At 33.4% G+C, this 24,226-nt stretch overlaps 1 protein-coding gene across 7 annotated transcripts in view; it reads right to left on the minus strand.

The window, feature by feature from the left end:
• Window positions 1-24,226, minus strand: part of VRK2 (VRK serine/threonine kinase 2) — a gene marked incomplete at its 3' end in the record, with an annotated part of 101,121 nt that overhangs the window by 50,919 nt on the left and 25,976 nt on the right. For 4 of the 7 annotated variants that reach the window (XM_081265556.1, XM_081265559.1, XM_081265560.1 and 1 more), the window contains exons 3-8: window positions 16,338-16,387; window positions 15,561-15,630; window positions 14,136-14,223; window positions 11,384-11,489; window positions 9,827-9,919; window positions 5,248-5,301 (exon numbers count right to left, since the gene is read on the minus strand). The exons of 1 other annotated variant lie outside the window; for it this stretch is intronic. In XM_081265556.1, coding sequence (XP_081121682.1) covers window positions 5,248-5,301; window positions 9,827-9,919; window positions 11,384-11,489; window positions 14,136-14,223; window positions 15,561-15,630; window positions 16,338-16,387 — 461 coding nt within the window. The remainder of the gene's footprint in view (window positions 1-5,247; window positions 5,302-9,826; window positions 9,920-11,383; window positions 11,490-14,135; window positions 14,224-15,560; window positions 15,631-16,337; window positions 16,388-24,226) is intronic. 2 more of the 7 variants (XM_081265557.1, XM_081265558.1) reach the window with 2 other exon arrangements.

Genomic DNA, 24,226 nt, shown 5'->3' on the forward strand with positions numbered 1-24,226 from the left:
TTTTTAGAGACATCTGACCCACCTAACTGAATCAGGAGGAAATACACAATTTAAACAGATCAATTTCAAGCAATGAAACTGAAGATGCCATCAAAAGCTTGCCAACCAAGAAAACCCAAGGACCAGACCGATTCTCAGCCAAGTTCTACAAGACCTTCAAAGATGAATTAACACCAATACTCCTCAAATTATTCCATGAAATAGAAAAGGTAGTAACCCTTCCAAACTCATACTATGGAGCTATTATCACCCTGATACCAAAACCAGACAAAGACACATCAAGGAAACTAAACTTCAAACCAATATCCCTAAAGAACATAAAGGCAAAAATTTTCAAGAAACTTCTGGCAAACTGCATATAGAAATATATTAAAAAGACAGTGCACCATGATCAAGTGAGGTTCATCCAAGAGATGCAAGGTTGGTTCAATATATGAAAACAATAAACATAATTCCTCACACTAATAGACTTAAAGAATCATATGATCATCTCAATAGATGCAGAAAAAGCACTTGACAAAATACAGCATCTCTTCATGTTCAAAATACTAGAAAAACTAGGGGTAGTGGGAACATACCTCAACACCGTAAAAGCTGTCTATGCTAAGCCCAAGGCCAACATCATTCTAAATAGAGAAAAACTGAAAGCATTCCCTCTATAAACTGGAGCACGACAAGGGTGCTCTCTTTCACCACTTCTATTCAATATTGTCCTTAAAACTCTAGCCAGAGTAATCACACAGATGAAAGAACTTAAAAGGATCCATATAGGAAAAGAAGAATTCAAACTATCCCTACCTGCTGATCATATGATTCTATATTTAGAAGATCCAAAAATTCTACCAGAAAAATTCTAGAATAAATGAATTCAGTGAAGTAGCAGGATATAAAATCAACATCAATAAATCAAATGTGTTCCTATATATGAGTGATGAATCCCTGAAAAGAAATAAGGAAAACTACTCCACTCACAATAGCCTCAAAAAAATAAATACATGGGAATCAATCTAACATTACAGGTGAAGGACTTGTACAATGAAAACTACAGAACATTAAAGAAAGAAATTAAAGAAGACCTTAGAAGATGAAAAGATCTCCCTTGTTCTTGGATGGGCAGAATTAATATTGTCAAAATGACCATACTACCAAAGTGTTATACAGATTTAATTCAATTCCTATTAAAATCCTAATGACATTCTTCATAGAAATAGAAAAAGCAATCATCAAATATATTTGGAAAATAAGAGACCCAGAATAATCAAAGCAATCCTTAACAAGAAAAGTGAAGCAGGATGTATCACAATACCAAAACTTAAACTATACTACAGAACTATAGTAACAAAAACAGCATGGTATTGGCACCAAAATAAAAACGTAGACCAATGGTACTGAACAGAAGACACAGAGACAAACCAACATAAATAAAATTATTGCATACTAGACAAAGACTCTAGCCAGAGTAATCAGACTGATGAAAGAACTCTAAAGGATCCATATAGGAAAAGAAGAATTCAAACTATCCCAAAAACATTCATTGGAGAAAAGACAGCCTTTTCAACAAAAGGTGCTGGGAAAACTGAAAATCCACATGTAGCAAAATGAAATTAAACCCCCTATCTCTCACTCTGCATGAAACTCAACTCAAAATGAATCAAAGACACAGGCCCTAAAACAGAGACCCTGTGCCCAAAAAAAGACAAAGTAGACCCAAATCTTCACCATGTCCGCTTAGGAACTGACTTCCTAAACAAGACTTCTAAAATGCAAGAAATAAAATGAAGAATCAATAAATGGGATGGATTCAAATGAAAAAGCTTCTTCTCAGACCAGGAAACAATCAATAATGTGAAGAGAGAGCCTACAGAACGGGAGAAAATCATTATCACTTTATCACATGGCCCTCAGGCAGAGCATTAATCTCCAGGATATACAAAGAATTCAAAAAACTTAACACCAATAAAACAAATAACCCAATCAATAAATGGAGTAAGGAAATGAACATACTTCATAGAAGAAGAAATATAATCAATCAACAAATATGTGAGAAAATGTTCAACATCACTAGCAATTAGAGAAATGCAAATCAAAACTAAGATTTCACCTCACTTCAGTCAGAATGGCAGTTTATTATCAAGAATACAAGGAACACACTTCAGATAGAGCCCTAATATCCAGAGTATACAAAGAACTCAAAAAATTAAACAATAAGATAACAAATAACCCAATCAACAAATGGGCCAAGGACATGAACAAACACTTCACAGAGGAGGACATACAATCAATCAACAAGTACATGAAAAAATGCTCACCATCTCTAGCAGTCAGAGAAATGCAAATCAAAACCACCCTAAGATACCATCTCACTCCAGTAAGATTGGCAGCCACTATGAAGTCAAACAACAAGTGCTGGCGAGGATGTGGAGAAAAGGGTACACTTGTACATTGTTGGTGGGACTGCAAATTGGTGAGGCCAATTTGGAAAGCAGTATGGAGATTCCTTGGAAAACTGGGAATGGAACCACCATTCGACCCAGCTATTGCCCTTCTCGGACTATTCCCTGAAGACCTTAAAAGAGCGTACTACAGGGATACTGCCACATCGATGTTCATAGCAGCACAATTCACAATAGCTAGACTGTGGAACCAACCCAGATGCCCTTCAATAGATGAATGGATAAAAAAAAAATGTGGCATTTATACACCATGGAATATTACGCAGCACTAAAAAATGACAAAATCATGGAATTTGGAGGGAAATGGATGGCACTAGAGCAGATTATGCTTAGTGAAGCTAGCCAATCCCTAAAAAACAAATACCAAATGTCTTCCTTGATATAATGAGAACAACTAAGAACAGAGCAGGGAGGAAGAGCAGGAAGAAAAGATCAACATTAAACAGATACATTAGGTGGGAGAGAAAGGGACAGAAAAGGGAAATTGCAAGGTAATGGAGGGAGACCCTCACTGTTATACAAAATTACACATAAGAGGTTGTGAGAGGAATGGGAAAATAAACAAGGAGAGAAATGAATTACAGTAGATGGGGTAGAGAGAGAAGATGGGAGGGGAGGGGAGGGGGGATAGTAGAGGATAGGAAAGGTAGCAGAATACAACAGTTACTAATAGGGCATTATGTAAAAATGTGGATATGTAACCGATGTGATTCTGCAATCTGTATATGGGGTAAAATTGGGAGTTCATAACCAACTTGAATCTATTGTATGAAATATGATATGTCAAGAGTTTTGTAATGTTTTGAACAACCAATAAAAAAAAGAATACAAGGAACAATAACTGTTGGCAAGGGTGTGGGGGAAAAGGTACACTCTCACATTGCTGGTGGGACTACAAATTAGTACAACCATTATGGAAAGTAGTATGGAGATTCCTCAGAAAACTTGGAATGGAACTACTATTTGACTCAGTTATCCCACTTCTTGGTTTATACCCGAAGGACTAAAAATCAGCACACTACAGTGTTGCAGCCACATCAATATTTATAGCAGCTTAATTCACAATAGCTAAATTATGGAACCAATCTAGGTATCCTTCAACAGATGAATGGATAAAGAAAATGTGGTATATATACACAATGGAACATTACTCACCTTAAGGAAAAATGAAATTATGACATTCACGGGTAAATAGATGGAACTGGAGAAAATTATGCTAACTGAAATAAACCAATCCCCAAAATACAAAGGCAGATGCTAATTCAAAATAAGAGTGTGGGGGCTAGGGAAGAATAAGAGGCACTCTGAATTAGGCAGAGTGGAGTGAAGGGAGGTTAGAGGATAGGGGAGTAGGAAGGATAGTAGAAAGAATCTGACATTATTACCCTATGTGCATATATGATTACACGACTGCTGTGATTCTACATTATGTACAACAAGAATGAGAAATTATACTCCATTTATGTATGATGTGTCAAAATGAATTCTACTGTCATGTGTAACTAATTAGAACAAATTTAAAAAGAAATCTCACACACACAAACACACACACACACACACACACACACACACACACACACATATAAAAAGTAATTATTATGAATGTTTCAGATTCAGAGGAATTAACCTTGTCCAAAATGGTTCTTTCAATGATGAAAATGCATACTTCCATAATCAAGAAATTATTTTAAAAAATTAAAATAAAGAAAAATAAATCAGATCCCCTTTTGAAGATGATGAAAAAGAAATAAAAGGGTAAAGTTAAGAGCATATGAAAACATAATAAAGGCAAAATCAGAAATAAATGTGATAGAAAAGGAGATATATTTTGTTAATTAATCAAAATATATTTGTTGAAAATTTAACAAAATGACTATTAGCCATTTTTAAGATGACAGCAGAAAGGGATTAAAAAAAAAAAAGAAATAATCATTGAAACAAAAGCAATTTTAGTTCTGCTGAATGTGGTGGTGCACACCTACAATCCCAGTGGCATGGGAGGCTGAGGCAGGAGGATCACAAGTTCCTTGTCTCAAAATAGAAAACAAAAAGGGCTGGTAATGTGGTTCAGTGCATAAGTGCTACTGTGTTCAATCCCTGGTACCTAAAGTAAAAGAAATGTTAGTCATTAGAAACTATGCTGCAGATCACCAAACAAATAAATTTGAAAAATTTAGATAAAATAGATAATTACTAAACCTACCAACTAGATAAAGAGTTTAAACAACCAATTTTCACAGGAAAAATAAAGAATCCCAAAGAACTACCTCACAGAAAAGCAACATAATCAGATGGTTTCACATTCAAAGACCAAGATGGTCCAATCTGACAAACAGTTCTAGAACATAGAAAATGAAGCAAAATCTCCAAATCTTCTTTATAAAAAAAGTTCAATGTGATACAAAATCTGAAATCATAAAAAACTGAAAGTTATAGTCCAATATCACTTATGAATAGAAGGTTAAACATAAAGTATTAGCAAACATACTTCAGGTGCCATATTAAGTAAATACTATGGTACCACAACTTGAGATTTATTCCTATAACATGAGTTCAATATTAGAAGTGGGTTAAATATTAATATACTGCACCATATTAATATATCTGACAGGAAGAGATTGTTGTTTCTATAGATGCTACACAAGCCTTTTAAAAAACTCAATATCCATTCCATAAAACTAAACTATAATAAAGAATATAGAAAATGATGGTTATATCCTTAACTTTATGAACACACAAACACATACTCTTATATAACATACTCAGATATATATTCACACACAAGTAAACAAACCTTAATCCTAAAGTCAGCATCACACTTAATAGGATAACACTCCGGGCATTTGCACTAATATAAGGAAGAGACAAAAAAGATCATTCACTTCACTACTATTTAGTACAGTACTATAGATTATTACATAGCAATTAGATAAGAAAAGTCAATTAGAAATATAAGAATTAGAAAGGAAAACTATCTCTATTTGCATATAATAGTTTCCTAACAAAACTAGTAAATAATTACTAAATTACTAACAAAAGAATGCAGTAAACTGACAGAATATTAAATTAATGTGCAGAAATCAAAGCTTCATATACACAAACAAAAATCAGAAAACATTACAATATAGTAAAAGCACAATGGCAATACCCACAAAAATATAATATTTAGAAATAATTGTAACAAAAATTGGGAATGCTAAAGAATTGCAGGCATTATATATGGGAAAATTCCAAATCAGCATAGTCAAAACAATTTTGAAGAAAACAAAAAAATGAAGTTGGAAGATTCATACTACTTAATTTCTTTTTTTGGGGGGTGGGTGCTGAGGATTGAACTCAGGGGCACTCAACCACTGAGCCATGTCCCCAGCCCTATTTTGTATTTCATTTAGATACAGGGTCTCACTGAGTTGCTGCTTAGTGCTTCACTATTGGGGAGGCTGTCTTTGAACCATTCCCCTGCCTCAGCCTCCCGAACCGCTAAGATTACAGGTGTTCACCACCATGCTTGGCCCTTTCTCCTTGCATACATATGTCCAGTTGTTCCACTATCATATGTTGAAGTGAGTATCTTTTCCCCAGTGAATTGCTGTGGGATTTTGATTGAAAATAACTTGACCATATACATATGGGTCTATTTCTGAATTTTCTCTGTTCCAGTGCCATATAGCTGGAGTTGCACTCCCTTGATTAGTGTAGCTGCATAGTCTTGAAATATATATGCAAGTAGAAAAAAGAACAAACCTTAACTCTTACTTTATACCAGATATGAAAGTTAAATTGAAATGTATCTGGAGCCTAATGCAAAAATTCTAGAAAAGTTCTTCAAGAAAATGTATGAGAAAATATTTATGATGATGGCTTAGGACATAATAAGCACAAATCACAAAAGAAATCATAAACCAGACTTCATCAAAAAAATCTGCTTTTTGAGAGACATTGATAATGAAAAGATAGATGCATAAAATATCTGCAAAACAAATACCTGATAAACTATAAAATATAAATATCTACAACTAAGAAGAGAAACCAATTTAAAATGGACGTAGTCACCAAAGAATATATGAATGGCAAATAAGCACATGAAATTTGCTCAATATCATTAGTCACTAGAGATGACTGATGAGAATTTAAACTACTATATATGACTAATACCCACTATAATGGCTAAAATTTAGAAAATTAATGAAAGCAAAAAGTGGAGCAAATGGAATTATCGCACACTGCTTGATGGGAATTATAAAATAGCACAATGGCTCCAGAAAATACTGTAGCAGTTTCTAAGTTAAACAAACATTACAGGATCCAGAAATTCCAGTTATTTACCCAAAAGAAATTTACACGAGTCTGTACAAAAACCTATACATGGGTGCTGAGTGTATAGTCATTTCATCAAAAACACATCATTTCATCAAAAATACAACCCACATGTCCACAGATAAAGAAATTGTAATTTCCAATCAAATACTAGCCAGCAATTAAAAGGAATGAACTCTAAGGATAAATTTCCAAAGCATTATGTTAAGTTAAAGAAGACAAACATAAGAGAGTATATACTTTACAATTCCATTTATGTAATCTTCCTGGAAATATAAAAATACAAGTGTAGAAATCATTGCTGGGGGTGGGGCCAAGAGAAGGGGACTGACAGCAAAAGGAAATGAAAGAACTTTTGGGAATGAAAAAAAAAAATGTTCTGTTAACTTGATGGTGGTGATGGTGGTTACATGGTATGTATGCATTAAAACATATCAAACTGTACATTTTAGAATTTTACTATTTGTAAATTATAACTCAATAAACATAACCTTTAAAAAGTATGCTGACTTTTTAAAGGCTTCTAATATAGATTGCCAAACTGTCCTTCCATTAACTTAATTTATTCATCTTATTACCATTAAATTTACATTCTCCCCCAGCATTCTACAAGTGCCTGCACCCTCCCAAGTCTCAATGCTATCAGAATATTATTATTTCAGACTTCTCCCATGTATAAAACCTTTAAAAATGTTGCCTTACTGCTCAGGTCTCCTATCTTTTACTTATAGTAAAGATGACTTTTTTTTCACTGTGTTCTATCTGTTCATTCCTTTTGATCATTGCTTTATAAAACTATTTGGTGTCCTTATTAACTTGTTTTGGGGAGGGTACTGGGGATTGAACTCTAGGACACTTGATCACTGAGCCACATCTCCAGGTCTATTCTGCATTTTATTTATTGACAGGGTCTCACTGAGTTGCTTAGTGCCTCTCTTTTGCTGAGGCTAGCTTTGAACTCTTGATCCTCCAGCCTCAGCCTCCCAAGTTGCTGGGATTACAGGCATGTGCCATCGTATCCACCTCTGAACTTTTTCAGTGTGTGCTAGATATTCTCAATATTTGTCATATGTATATTTCCAAGTTTCTTATTTACTTTTTCCCCCAACATATAGACATCATCAGATTTCAAACTATCAATATCTTCTGTTGAGACCTTTTTTTTGCATTTTTATTTAGAAGTTTCTTTACACATGCAAAGGTCAATTAAATATGGATTTTTTCCTCTAAATTTTTACAGACATAATACTTAACTCTTTAAACCTGAGCTAATACAATGGATATTAGTTACATGTAACCATTTAAATCATTTAAAATTAAGTTAAATTCAAATTTTAGTTTAGTCAAATAGGCCACATTTGTAAAATAAACTTTAGAGAAGTTCTTGATTCAACTTATGTAAATTTTGAGCAATTAAAGTAAAACTGAGTGGAAAGTACAGTGAGTTCCCACATACCTCTAGATTGTAGACAGAGCCTTCCCACCATCAATATCCCTCACCAGAATGGTGTGTTTGTTACAATGGATATACCTACACTAACATATCTTTATCACCTCAAGTCCACAGTTTACACAGGTTCAGTCTTGGCTTACACTCTATGGGCCTTCATAAAGAAATACTGACATGCATCTACCACTGTGGTCTACAGTAGAGTTTCACTGCGCTAAAAACTAACTGTTCTTTTGCCTGTTTATCCTTCCTTCACTTCAACCACTGATCCTTTACTGTCTTCATAGTTATACCTTTTTTCAGAACATCAAATAATTTAACTATTCAGTATACAGCCATTTCAAAGTTACTGTTTTTTACGTATTAATGTGCACTTAAATTTTCAAACCTTGATAGTGTCTTTTTAGCACTAAATAATGTTCCATTGTCTGGGTGTATCCAGTCCTCTGGATACTTGAATGCTTCCAAGTATCAACCAGTATGAATAAAACTATTATAAGCATCTGTGTGCAGGTTTTTTGTGTGGACAAATGTTTTCAATTCCTTTAAGTAAATATAGAGAAGCATAATTACTAGATGGTGTAGTTGGAGTTTTCGTTTCCTAACAAACAGTAAAAATGCAGAGGCTACAACATTTTGCATTATCATGGGAAATAATCATCGGAAATAAAAGAGAGTGTCTTTTGCTCCACACACTTGCCAGCAGATGGTATTGTACTAGCCACATTTCAAGAACTTAACAGCCACAGTTCTTAATGGTGACCATATTGGAGAAACACAGCACAGTTCCATCATAAATGAAAGCTCTAACAGAAAACCTTCTCTATTTAAAACTTTTCCTTTTTCTTTTTTTGTAGGTGGGGGAGTACCAGGGATTGAACTCAGGGGCACTCAACCACTGAGCCACATCCCCAGCCCTATTTTGTATTTTATTTAGAGACAGGGTCTCACTGAATTGCTTAGCGCCTCGACATTGCTGAGGCTGGCTTTGATCCGGTGATCCTCCTGTCTCAGCCTCTTGAGCTTCTGCGATTACAGGCATGCGCCATCACACCCGGCCTCTGTTTAAAACTTAACTGATTATACAATAAGAGAAGAAAACCTTTTACTGGGTAAAAGTTTCCCCAACAGTACTATGGATTGAACTCAGAGCCTTGTGCATACTACATAAGTACTCTACCATTGAGCTACATTTCCAGCCCTTTTGAAGATAGGGTCTCATTAAATTGCTAAGGTTGGCCTTGAACTTGAGATTTTCCTATTAGAGCCTCTTGAGTAGCTGGGATTACAGGTATATGCCACTGCACCCAGCTCTCACTGGAATTTGATAGTCCTTTGTTTATATTTATTTAGAAATTCAGATTTCTGCTTAGCCACTTCTTAACTATGTGTCCATTAATAAATGATTTAACCCCTGTGACTCTCAGTTTCCTTATCCTAATTACTCATTAGTTTGGTGCAAGGATTAAATTAGATAAGCAAGGTAAGATAAATTAAAACATTCATCATTTTAGGCCTTCATTTGTAAACTCTAGTGGGTTGAGTTTGATTTTATAGTTTCAATACAGTATACTTACTAAAAGCAAAGGCTTAACACTTTATTTACCTGATGTGGATTTTTATAACCCATAAGTAGATTGGCTGCTTTTATATCACCATGAACATATTCATTTTCATGTATATATTCCAGTACATCCAGCTGTGAAAGAAACAGATAACATAAGGTCATACAGTTATTTAGAACTCCTGATCAACTTGGACATTTTAAATACAGATTAACATTTTATATTAATGATGACAAAGTGATATACTTCAAAATTATTGGTTAATTTTCCTAAAATATCATAATTTCTGATTGCTCATTAGGTAAAAAAATTCAACAACATGATCCTCAAGTAGCAAATGTTTTAACTGAACCTCTGATGAAAAAACAAAACAAAACAAAACAGAATTCAGCAATGGTTTTGCTCTAGTGAGCCCAATGGCTAAACGGCACTGCACTAATAGGAAAAACAGCATAAAATCAGAGATCTACAGTGAAATAATGATGAAGACCACTCAGTAATTTCTCACCCAAGCAGTAATTATATAAGTAAACCTTGGGGAAGTCAAAACAAAATATCATGCCCATAAGTATTCAACCTCTATGTAGTAATAGAAAATTTCCGAGCTTCATCTTTAAAGCCCTTTGCCCTTCCATGTTACAGAACCTAATGCTCGATAAACATTTACTGGTTTAGCAGGAAATTCGTGAGTTCTATCTGTTACATCCAATTTTGGCATGAGTAATTTCATTCTATGTAAAATGGAAAAAAAGGCTTGGTGTACTGGTGCGCACCTGTAATCCCATCTATTTGGGAGGCTGAAGCAGGATGATCACAAGTTTGAGACCAGTCTGGGCAACTTGATAAAACCCTGTCTCAAAATAATACATAAGGGCTTGGGTACAGCTCATTGGTAGAGTACTCCTGTTTAATCTTCAGTATAAACAAACAAATAAATGAATGAAAAAAATAGAATGAGACTTGAACAAGCTAAATACAAACAAGATAAAACAAATATATGGTATAAACAAGGGTATGCATGTGTGCTACAAAGATTTCATTGCTTCTTATTTAGCAAAAAATATATATATATATATAAGTGTGTGTGTGTGTATGTGTGTGTGTGTGTGTGTGTGTGTGTATATATATGTATATATATATATATATATATATATATATATATATATAATCCATCACCACAACTAATTATTGCCACCATCCCCAACTCATACTAAAAACTTTAATGCACCCTCCCATATCATCATATTTAGGATGCAAAATAATATATTCGGCCATAGTTTGCATTGTTATAAATACAACTGACAAATGAGAGGTTATTCTTAAAGTAATGTAAACTTGTACTGATATGTAAAACAAAACTACAAGGAGAAAAAGACTATAGCACCAAATTGTGTTTGCAGGACCAAACAGCACACATTCTGTCATTTACAGAGCCCATTGTTATCAATTTCACCAAAATAGCCTCTACTCTCAATAATTGACATTTCTAGGGCAATAATCCTTCATTTTCTGATAATTCCACAAAGGCCAAAGATTTGTACTTGTAACAAGTAAATAATACAAAAATGGAACATGTGAAATAAGTCATTCTTTCTTACCATTCTGATACCCAGGTGCAGGACAGTTGACTTTTTAAAAGTACCCTTCTGGTCTGAGATCTTCTGTAAATCTATTCCTAGTCTTTCCATTACCATAAATCTGTAACTATAAGAAAGAGACATCAGAAAGAGATCTCCACGAGATTATAATGCTTGAAGCTGTCTATTAATACATGTGAAACAAGGAAAAATGCCTCCAACCTAAGAACCAAAACTGATGCAATCTGCACCTTAGAGAATAAATGCACATTAACAATCCTGTTGGTCTTTTGCAAAAAGATACTTCTCAGTACTTTCTTTGCTGTTAGTTTTGTAGTCAAAGAGAATGCTGTACTGAATCATTCATATTCCTTTAGATAATGAAAAGGGAATGGTCTTTTTAAATTAGATAGTCCTAAGTTTAATTCATTTTAATTCCATCAACTTCTTGCCATATAGCCCTGAACAAATTATGGGTGCATACATAAAATGTTATCTATATTTGTTTGTTGACCTTATAAAAATCATATTTGCTTCCCCATACATTCATAAACATGTCTTTTTTTAAAGTGCAGTTGTATGAGTTCTTTTCTGTTCAGCATATTCCACCCCTTATCTTCCTTTTGCGTACATACCCACATTAGCCCCATTCTGCACCTATCTATGCATACACACACATACACGAAGAACATTTGGATTTGTGTTTTATAAAAATGTGATCTGATCACATGAACTTTCTCTACACTAATTATTTAAATAGTATCTCATATACATCCTTCCAAGTCAACTGGTATAGCTCTGACTTCTTCAACAGGATGCATATTGCACAATATGAATGTATCATGCTTCACTAAGCCATTCAGTCCCCTATTGGCAGTCTTTCACTTAGTTTCATGATCATTTGTTTCTCATTTGTTAAAAAATATTTTTAGTTGTTGATGGACCTTATTTACTTATTAATTTATATGTGGTGCTGAGAATTGAACCCAGTGCCTCACACATGATAGGCAGCTCTCTACCACTGAGCCACAACCTCAATCCCTTATTTTGTTTTTATTTATAGTGTTTAAAGATAATCTGAACAAAGTGCTGACATCTGTTCCTATTTTCTCATCTGTGAAATAAAAATATCACCTATTTAAAAAGGCTATTCAAAGGACAAAATGAGATATATGAAATTCTGGGCATGAAATGAATATATAACAAATGACATTGCTTTACTTTTTTTCTATTAATGAATTATTTATATATGATGACTTTCATATTGGGTGTCTTTAAAGATATTTCTAGAAATTCTTTGTTGTACTCTCTTAAAGAGATGGAGACTGAATCTCCTCTCATATCATTTGAACCTAGGTGACTTGTTTTAAGCAAAGGCAATACAGCTGCTGTAACAGGCTATCATTTCTAGGGTTAGATTATAGAAAGACCATAATTTCAGTGTAGATGCACTCTCTTGCATATGGTCTCTTTCCCTTTTAATCACTTGCTCTAGGGGAAACCAACTGCCATTTCTTTTTAACACCCACATAGCTTATGCAGAAATCTACAAGGTCAGGAAGCAAGGCCTGCAAACCATCACATGACTAAAGTTAAGAGCAGGACTTCTTGGATCTGCCAAAGGCATCTGAGTGACCTTGGAAGCAGACACTTCCTCAATCCATGCTTGATATAACTGCAGCCTGGCGGAGAGCTGACTATATTATATTCTCAAGCGAGTCCCTGAGAGTTCCTTCAGATAAGTCACTTGCAGATTCCTGACCCACAGAAACAAATATATTGTAAGTTTATTACTATAAGAACTATGTTTTGCTACACAGCAACAGATAACTAGTAAATACCATAAAGAATAGTTATTTAATAACCCAATTAATAAATGGACAAAGGAACTGAATAGGCACTTCACAGAAGAAACAAAACTGATCAACAAATATATGAAAAAATATTCCACATCTCTAGCAATTAGAGAAATGCAAATTAAAACCACACTGAGATTTCATCTCACTCTAGTCAGAATGGCAATTATCAAGAATACAAGTAACAATAAAGATTGGTGAGGATGTCGGGGGAAAAGGTACATTCACACATTGCTGGTAGGACTGTGAATTCTTACAACCACTATGGAAAGCAGCAGGGAGATTCCTCTGAAAACCTGGAATGGAACCGCCATTTGATCCAGTTATCCCACTCCTCAGTTTGTAATTGAAGGACTTAAAAAATCAACATACTACAGTGACCCAGCCACATAAATGTTTATAGCAGCTCAATTCACAATAGCTTAAACTATGGAACCAACCTAGGTGCCCTTCAACAGATGAATGGATAAATAAAGTGTGGTTTTTTATATATATATATATACACACACACACACACACACACACACACACACAATGGACTATTACTCAGTCATAAAAAAAGAATGACATTATGACTTTTACCAGTAAATGGATGATCTAGAGACAAGTGAAATAAGCCAATCCCCCAAATCCAAAGGTCAAATGTTCTCTTTGATTTGTGGATGCTAACACACAACAAGGTAGGGAGGAGAAGAAGAACAGTAGTACATTAGACAAAGGGAATGAAGGGGAGGGAGGGGTGACAAAAATAGGAAAGACAGTAGAATCAATCTGACTTAACTTTCCTATATACGTATATGAATGTACAACAGTGAATCTCCATATCATATACAATCACAAGACTAGGATCCTAATTAGAATAAGTAGTACTCTGGTCTTGTATAAAAGATTATAATAATATTTTAATTTCCTTTTACCTTCTCCCCTGGAATTCAGTCAGACCAGTTCCATAAAACAAAGGAATTCCTAAATAATCAAGCTGTTTGAGTTCTATCCACTTTTTGACTGCAAAGACAAATTAAACAAGAAAAATTATTCACATTATATTTTCAACCTTTGTGTACATGCTAAGACTCACAGAGCTAACAAAAATAGTATTTTTATTTTAAAATAAAAATTTTAAAATAAATATACCTGTCTAATGAGTTCAAAATGTTATCAGTGTAATACAAAAAATGTAGACATGAAATCAATAGTAAGGAGTTAGAGTCTTCAAAATACATTGGTATTATATTCACAAACATTTCTATTTATGAAAAAATCATTTTCTTATGTACTAAATTTCTAAACATTACACCTGTTAACTTCCAACGGCTCAGTACTGACATGGCTTTTTTTTTTTTCCTCCTTACTGCTTGTACTTTAAAATCTAAAACCATGATATTCCAAGCAATAAGAATTGGACAGAAAAATCATCTTATTCTGAAACTATAATATAGAAAATTTTCTATTAAACTTAGTTTACAAAAAAAATCAAATTTATTTAAAGAATCAGGTGGCTTAATCATGTTTTCACTTTTCTACCATATGTGTTTCATGTTTAAGACAGCTCTACCGATAAACAATCAAGTTTAATGGATTCTATTTGTCACTCTGACAGAGTTTAAGCAGTTAGTAAGGACTACAATCTTAATGTTTAACAGGCTTTTTAAGGAAAACAAAGTTAATTATTTAGGCCAGACCTATCATTCCTTTACTTAAGCATAAGGTAAAGAACTTTAGCCATACAAGTGATTATCCCTATCAAATTCCTTAATGTTTTACTTAGCCTAACTATGATATATATATTGTTTTAAAAATGCTTTATCCTTCTTCTCTGCTCATTCTCATTTTACATTGAAATTCTTTAACTGGCATATGATATACAACTCCAATTAATTTCCCAACATTGAAGTTTCAAATATTTTCTTAACATTTAATCATTTCCAGACACCTATTCTAATCCATTTTACAACCAATCCTTTTGTATATATGTCTACTGCCTATTTTAATGTCTTTTCTATATATCCTTCCTATCCAAATTGTTCTTCATAAAAAAAAATTTCATTTTACTATCTTTTATACTTAGAGAACTCTTGGTAGCTTTGATCAACAACTCAACATTTTATGTTAAGTAGTAGAAACAATTTAGACTTAAAATATATAATCCATTATGTATGCCATATCAAGATTTGTATACCATCTGTCTTGCTTTTATATGTTATAACAGTTAACTGTATCACTTTACAATAAAATTTCTTACAGAAAAGAATTTTCCAGAAGGCCAGAAAAAGACCAAAATATTAACACTCACTTTAGCAAGTACATATATGGAAGTAGCTTGCTTGGCTAATTTTACTTACTACAGTCTTTTTTTGCAGCTCTCTGATAAAATTTAAGTTCTGAAAATAACGGGCCATTTTCTTGATATTCCTATGAAAGAAAAGAAACATTAATTTTACTAGGAAAAATTATCCTAGAGATAGAATTGATATTTCAATTGTGAAAATGTAAGTACACATATGTAATACATTATAGTACCTGAATCATTTTTTATAAAACTCAGGCACCAGATTTCCACTAAAAATCTCAGAAAACACTAAATAAACTTGAAGAATCTCATTTTTAAACAACATATTGTACTTCTATCCCAATATAGTCTTACACATGAAAGTAGCCTTATGGAAAGCACTTACTAAAAGCACTGAGAGCTGCATACATAAATATAACATACACACTGAGTAACTACACGTACATCAGTGCGGACAGCTGGAAACTACCCTGGTGGTTGGTTCACTCATACATGACACCTTTACCAAATGTCTACTGGGCTATATTCATTGTAGTAGACATGGGGCACACATACAGAAATGAAACTTTATGCCTGCCTTTAAGGACCTTATGTGCAGAGGAGGGGAAAAAAGAGGGAGGACAGATTGCTGGAGAAGACATCAGGATGATGGATGGTATTCCATAACAATGGTTCTCCAGTAGTAGCATGTTAATAATGTGAAAATATAACATTAGGTTATTGATATGTAAATTGTAAGAAAAATTAAGATGAGAAACTTTTACAAAAATAAAGCAAAGAGGAAAAATGTCAAATATGTGTAAAACACAAATTTAAGAGCAATACTTACCACTTTTATAACATGTTTTGCATCTCTGTCTGGTTTGTTTGTGGGGAAAGCTGCAGAAAAAATAAATAAATGAATGAATGATTGTTGTTGCCAGTGACGGAATATCTAACATAGCCCACAGACTGTGCTATGTACTTACATATACTAGTGTATTGTATCCTCCCAACAACCTCCTATGGTAGTGCTAGGTATCACCTTTGCCTTACACAGGGTGCTACGAAGGTTTGAGAAGTTGAACAACTTTCTCACGAAGGAGGAGCAGATTGGAGACTGAAATTTAAATCTGTCTTGACACCAGAACCCACACTTCTTAATATTCACAATACTAAAGCATGGGGAAAAAAGATGACATTAGTCACATAGATCTAAAATGTAGGGGGAAATGTTTTCTAGATGTATAGCATTAAACTCAATAGATGATATGTAGTGAAATCCACTGATTGGTTCAATTTCACTAAATGAGAAACGATGATAATTCAGAAATGAATTGATTCATTTTAAATAGATATTTGAAAAAATTTCAACCTGACAAAATCCTAGAACAGATCAGGTTAAAATGAGAATAAAGTCTTTTAAAATCAGCTTCTGACTCAGCAATCAAAGCATTCCCACATTTAAGAATATGTATCATCTAATATAAGTTTATTTCTATTTCAATTTGTCTTCATTTTATTCTTTTCCATTTGTAATTTCAGAAAGTATTTTCTATTTTTGAAAAATCCAGTGTTCAAATATATCAATCCTTTCCTCTATATTATCTACATGATTAAAAGATCATTATGCTTTCAAATCTCTATAATTTTATATGTATATTTATTTGTATTGTAGAAGTCATTTTGTCTTCCATTCTTTTATCCACCCTTCATCCATTTATCCCTTCACACATCAATGAGCTAATATTTACTGGGAAGCCAAAATATGCTAGGCACCACGTCAAGTGTTAGTTAGGATAATGTTCTAAAGAAAGAGAAAGAAAAAAAGGTGACCTAGTATTGAAACTCAGTACTTAGATAACATTCTGTAGCTATAGTTTCAGTATGTTTATTAAAATTCTGTGTTCTCTACTAATATTTTTCTTTCTTTTCCTTCTAAATCTATCAACAATTTTGTCAACTAGTAATGCTCATGTTAAACAAATAAATAACAATTTTTATAAAATATAAATTGTACATTATAGTCCTGTGAACTCATGCTCAGTTTTCTTACCCATCCTCCAAAGGTTTTGATGTTATCAATACTGTAATAGATGATATTAAATATAAACTGTAAGCCTAAGCTTCTTTATAGTAAAAAGAAACTAAACTTATTTATATCAGTTAAGATTCCCTTCTCATCTTCATTTATGTAATGGTATTTCATTTTCACCTGTTCAGTAGTTCTAAGGGAACAGCTGAAAGAGGGGATTATACAGATGTAAAAGGAAAACTGAAGAAAGCAAATGGAGGGGAGGAGGCCTGATGCTTTATGGAAAAGGGCTGAGAAAACCTTTTTGTCCCATTCCATGATGAATTTTTCTACTGGTGTGGTACCCAAGCCTAGAAGAAATGGCCCTTCCCCAGCTCTTGTCCACTTAGAACAGTATCCACTCCAGACAAATGCCTCTGCTTCTTGAGGAGGGTGGTAGAAACCTCCTGCCTTTTTTCTAAAAGCAAGTGACCACAGCAGCAAATAAATCTTGACGTCCAACAGAAAAGTATGAAAGGAAAATGGGGATTTCAGCTAGATAAATAACTTATCATGTCACCACTGCAAAAGATATCAGACCAGTCCAAGGTCATACTTCTGGCTGATTTCAATCAGTACATTCCCATCACTTTATAAACTACATCTTCTTTTCACATTATTTCACATGAACATGACTATATGTTAACACATATCTGAAACATCCCCATACCCGTTATTTGATGGCTGCACACAGCCTTAATAAACTTCCAGGTTATACTGGAAGCCTCAATCTAAGATCAATTGACTAAAATGTTTACAGAGACGTATATTTCATATGAATAAACAGGTTGTTCCAGTTACCAGGGAATGCTCTTTACATGAGAATAACCAGTCAGTTAATTAAGGGAGTATTTATTTTCTACTATAAGCCAAGCCCCATTCAAGCTAGTAAAATTAAATGATGACAAAAAACAATCATGACATCTACTTTTGCAGTCTAGGGGAGAAATCGGACATTAGTCAGCTACTTGCATACCAATGAAAAACTGCAACCTCAGATAAAGCAGACTGGAAACATTGACAAAAACAATGTACAATGTAGGAACAAAGGTATCAAAGTCCCATAATATCCTTTTATTATCCAGAAAAGCAGAGATACTGATTAGATTCATGGTTAATGCCAGCAAGTACACTGAATTTTGAAGGATAACCATTAAAATAACAGAAATAAAGGCCAAAACTTCAAAACCAGTAGAGAAAAAAGTATACCTAGACAACTTAGTAAACAGAAAATTAAGGGTTAAAAATTGAAATAGAGAGAAATTTATCAAAAACACATAATGATAATACCTGGGTAAGTCTATTTTTAGTCACACATTTTTGCACACTTTAACACCTCTGATGCATGAATACCTCTGATAACTGATGAGACTATATAGTTGGTGTTGACCACACAGCAGTTATAACATAGCTGTCATTGCTTGAACACTCACAAAGTCAATCCTAGATGTCTATTTGTCTTCACTTCAACTGAGTCATGTACATAGCTGAAAATTATAGCTGAAAGTATTAAGTTTAACTGTCATTGATAATGATTTGACATTAAGAAAAACTACTGTGCATGTAGAAAAGTTAACTAGCGCAAAAACAGCAGTGGGGCATAAATCTGATATTAGTGAAAAAATGTTCATTAAGTTTTGACTGCAATAACTGAGTGCTCTCTGAGTTCCATATGTGACTACTGCTGAAAAAGGATAGAATATATATTTTAAAAACTAAAACAACCCCAGGAAAGAATAATACAACAGAAATAATCTTTCTGTTAGATCACTATAAAAGAAATGATCTAACAGAAAGGCGATAATTATGAACTTGAAATAAATATCTAGTAATGTAGTTTCAAAATATATAAATCTAAAGCTAACAGAATTACAGGGAAATATTAATGACATAATGACAAAAATAATGGAAAAATTTAAAACAACTGCATAATAAATAGGCAAACAGAAATAGATTGAAACCATGCAATGAAAAGTTTTTCTCCAGAAGCCAGATTACAAAACACTAATAATTAAAGAACATACATTTTTCTCAAACCAACATGCAACAGTCGTTTTCAATTGTCTATATTCTTATCCAGAAAGCAAGGTTCAGCAAATAAGAATAAATGTCAAAAAGAAGAAAAAGAGGAAGAGGAAGAGGAAGAAGAAGAAAAAGAAGAAGAAGAAATGTCATTAAGGCTGCATTCTCTGACCATAATGAATGGTTTATTAGGCAAAAGAGAAATCACAATAGAAATTAGACAATATATGGGAATAAGTAATAGTAAAAATATATCTAAACTAATTAAGGTAGTTAAAATGCTTATTACTTGTCTTCCTTAGCTAGCATGTAAACTTCACAAAGACAGACATATTATGCTTTATTAAAATGTATCCCAAGCACCTAGGTACGGATGTCTGGTTAGGCATCCATTAAATATTTGTAAATAAATTAATGAATGCAAGTTAGAAATTTAAAGCATCAAACATTATTTTAAGAAAACTGAAAAATAAGCTCAGTAGCAAATCTTAATAACTTAAAAGTGGAAGATATGAACAGAAATTAATTAAAATCAAAACCAAAAAGCTAAAAAGGCCTAAAGAAATAATCTCCCAGTAGAAATGAGCACATCTAGTGCTAGAAATGTGGCTTCTAAATACCATTTCCAATAAAATGAAGGAGAGCTACTTGGAGAAATGGCTGATTCCATGTTGGGCAAGAAAAATACACACATGAAATACATGAAATACACAGTGATAGTAATGAACTTTAACCCATAGAAAAATAAATATCCATTAACCTCAATGATGTAAATAACTGACCCAATGAATAGATAAAAACTGACAGATAAAATAGTTCTACCCTGCAGTTGAAATTGAATTAATAAATGTAGGAGTAATGATAAAAATAGAAATCACTTTGGGTACACACCACAATAATAACTGTGGCAAGCAAAAGTCATTAATGGATGCTAAAACAAATAAATGGAAGATACAAAGGAAAATATTTACTTGCTCTCAATATTTCTTCCCACAAGACATTTGTTGTAAATGGAAAATACTACCAAAGATGAGAAGCCCGGGAAATTAACAAAATGACCTGAGAAAATCTGGTCAAAGAAAGAACACAACTATGTGGCCAGCTGTCACTTCTGCTTAAAACATAGGAACAGCCTGGGAATTTACAGAACCCATTCTAATTCTCTTTCAAAACGAAGGAGGGACAACAAATCCTATGTGATGATACAAATCTTATAGCAGTAGCAATAGAATAGATGTCTCTATAGTATGCTGTGGCAGTGCAGAAGACTCTAATACATTTAAGACATACATTTTCAATAGGGACAAGAATAAAAAGTTCTGGAGAACTACCAAAGAATATGAAAAAACAGGTGGCAGTGAGGGAATCTCCCGGTGGATTGCCCTGCTCTGATTATTCTAGAAGTATTTTATCATTTCAGGGTAGTTACTTTTTTGGGCCAAATTAAGTCACTTCTAATTCTTTTTTTTTTTGGGGGGGGATAGCTTAAAGGAGGTGAGAAAATGAGGGAAAACATTAAAAATATGAGTTCTTTGAAGCCTAACTTGATCTTCTCTAAGATACAGAGGAATAATTCATCTACAGAGACTGAGGTAGAAGACAGGAACTCTTTAGAAAGGACTTTCCACTCAATTAGGATTTAGTGTGGAAAGTCCTGAAGACTATGATCAATTCAAAATTTAAGAAACCAAAACTTATGTAGGAGAAATCATGATTCAGTGAACAGATAGGATGGTCTAGATTCTACCTATTATTTGTCCTCTGTATTCTAAACTATTTACACTAAAATATATGAAATCTATAAAGCAAATATTTAAATAAATAATACCTTAGAAAAAGTGTCAAGCTCACAAAAGCTCTTTATGAATCTGAAATTTAAAAGTTATAAAATTTGAATGTAAAAATGAGAACCAAGATTTCTCCTTTAAAAGTTATGAAGAAAAATTGTTCAACAGAAAAGAAAGCAAAATTATAAATCCAAGAAATTTTGGAAAATATAATAAATATTATCACTAATAAATTTTAAATAGGAGGAAAAACAATATCCAAGAAAATAAATATATAATTTATCAAAAATAGCTCAGAGGGGCTGGGGATGTGGCTCAAGCGGTAGCGCACTCGCCTGGCATGCGTGCGGCCCGGGTTGGATCCTCAGCACCACATACAAAGATGTTGTGTCCGCCGAGAACTAAAAAATAAATATTAAAAATTCTCTCTCTCTCTCTCTCTCCTCTCTCACTCTCTCTTAAAAAAATAGCTCAGAAAATAAAAGAAACTAAGTAGCAATATAATCACTGTAAGAAATCGAAATAATTTTTAAAAATAGACTATCTTACTAAAAGTAGCTAGCAGTTAATTGAAGATATATATATATATATATATATATATAGCAGGTATTTATTTTTCAGTTGTAGTTGGAAACAATATCTTTATTCTATTTACTTTTTTTATTTTTTTAACGTGGTGCTGAAGATTGAACCCAGGGCCTCACACACCCTAGGCGAGCGCTCTACTTCTGAGCCACAACCCCAGCCCATAATTGATAGTGGAATGAGATGGACATCATTACCCTAAGTACATGTGTATGAAGTCATAAATGGTGTGACTCTACTTTGTGTACAACCAGAGATATGAAAAATTGTGCTCTATAGGTATAATATGAATTGTAATGCATTCTGATGTCATATATAACACATTTTTTAAAAAGATACATTCCATGTTTGTATAAATATGTCAAAATATAGTCTACTGTCTAAAAAGAACAAATAAAAAATAAATTTTAAAAAGAAGTAAATTGAGGTTTCCACTGTTGATAAAAGAGCTTAAAGTTCCTCATTCCTGCTTTCACAAGAAAAGAAAAACTGTATTCCCCGGATCCATCAGAGAATTAAGATTACAGACAAACCAACATCTAACAACTAGGGGAAAACAAATGAATACAGAGAATAACAGCTTACTGGGACAGAGTTTATATCCAGGAGCCCCACCAGGCTCTCAAAGTGAAGATCAGAGCCAGTCTGGTTTCCAGTAGGCAAAGGGAAATTACCTTGCCAGAGCCTAATCAACACGAGATAAGGGAATTAACTAACTCTAACCATCTCTAGCCTTCTCATCTCACCTAAATGGGAGAGAGGGAGTTGATAAACACTGGTAAATATCACATCCTAGGGTCATAGACTGAGTAAGAGGTAAGCTCTTATTCTGAGTTTATAAAATGCCTTCAATTCTCCCACACCTTGCACCACATCAACAGCCAATCTACCTTGCAAGAAATGTTAAATTCTTCAGAAAGGAAAATAATATTAGGTATTGTGGTTTGGATCTGGAATGTCGCCCAAAAGCTCCTGTGTTGAAAGCATGGTCCCCAGTGCAACAAGGCGGGGCTTTTAGGCAGTGACTAGATCATGAGGACTGAATGGACAAGAAGGTGGGATCTACTGGAGGAAAGAGGTCCCTATGGGCATACCCTAGAAGAGTTTATCTTCTCTCAGGCTCCCCACTTTCCCTCTCTCTTTGCTTCCCACCTGCCAAGAACTGAGCAGCTTTCCTCCACCACGAAGTTTCCTCCTTGGAGCCAACCAACTATGGATTGAATCCTCTGAAACCTCGAGCCAAAATAAATCTTTCCTCCTCTAAGTTGTTCTTGTCAGATATTTTGGTTATAGTGAAGCAAATTTGACTAATATATTATAGGTAGACATTCAAATCTACATAAATAAATAAACCATGCTAGAGAAGGAATAAATGAATATAAAATTTTAAAATATTTTTCTTATTTTAGTTTGTAAAGTGTTCCAAATAATAATAGCAATATTGTAATAACTTATAGGAAGTGAAATAGATTCAGGCAGAGGAAGAGAAAAGGTATAACTGGGTATCTGCACTAATTGGGAAATTGTATATTGTTATGAGAAAGTAGACTTAGATTAGGTGAAAATATATACTGCAAACTCTAGAGAAACCACTAAAAGTTTTTTAAAGAAGCATAATTGATATGCCAAGAAAGGAGAGAAAATAATTGATATACCAAAAAAGGAGAGAAAATAAAATCATATAAAATGCTTAATTAAAATTAGAGAAGGCAAAAAAGGAAAGAATTTTTAAAAATAAAGAACAACCAGAAAACAGTTCCAAATATAGTAGATATGAATCTAAATATATAATCACTTTAAATGTGAATGGTCTAAATATGCCAATTAAAAGACAGAGATTGGCAGAGTAGATAAGAAGAAGACTCAAGACCCAACTATATGTTGTTACAAAAATAAAAACAAAGACAAACAAGATCTAGCTTCGTGAAACTCATTTTAAAAACAAATGCACAGATAGCATGGTATGTCTTTATCCTTTACCTTAATCTAACAAATCAAAAGAATTGGAGTAGCCATATTAATTTCAAACAAAGCAGATATTAGAACTTGGAAAATAATCAGGGATAAAGAGAGACATTATACAATGATAAAGAAGTCAAATCTTAAGATTTAATAATCCTTAATATATAGGCACTACCAAAGAACATTAAAATACATGAAGCAAAAACTAAGAAAACTACAAGTAGAAAAAGACAAATCCATTGTTATAGTTGGAGACTTAAACACCCCTCTATCTGTAAATTGACAGAGCCAGCAGGCAGAAAATCAGTA

This window comes from Spermophilus citellus (genome assembly GCF_964194105.1).
Source record: "Spermophilus citellus genome assembly, chromosome: 13".
NCBI classification, from domain to species: Eukaryota; Metazoa; Chordata; class Mammalia; order Rodentia; family Sciuridae; genus Spermophilus; species Spermophilus citellus.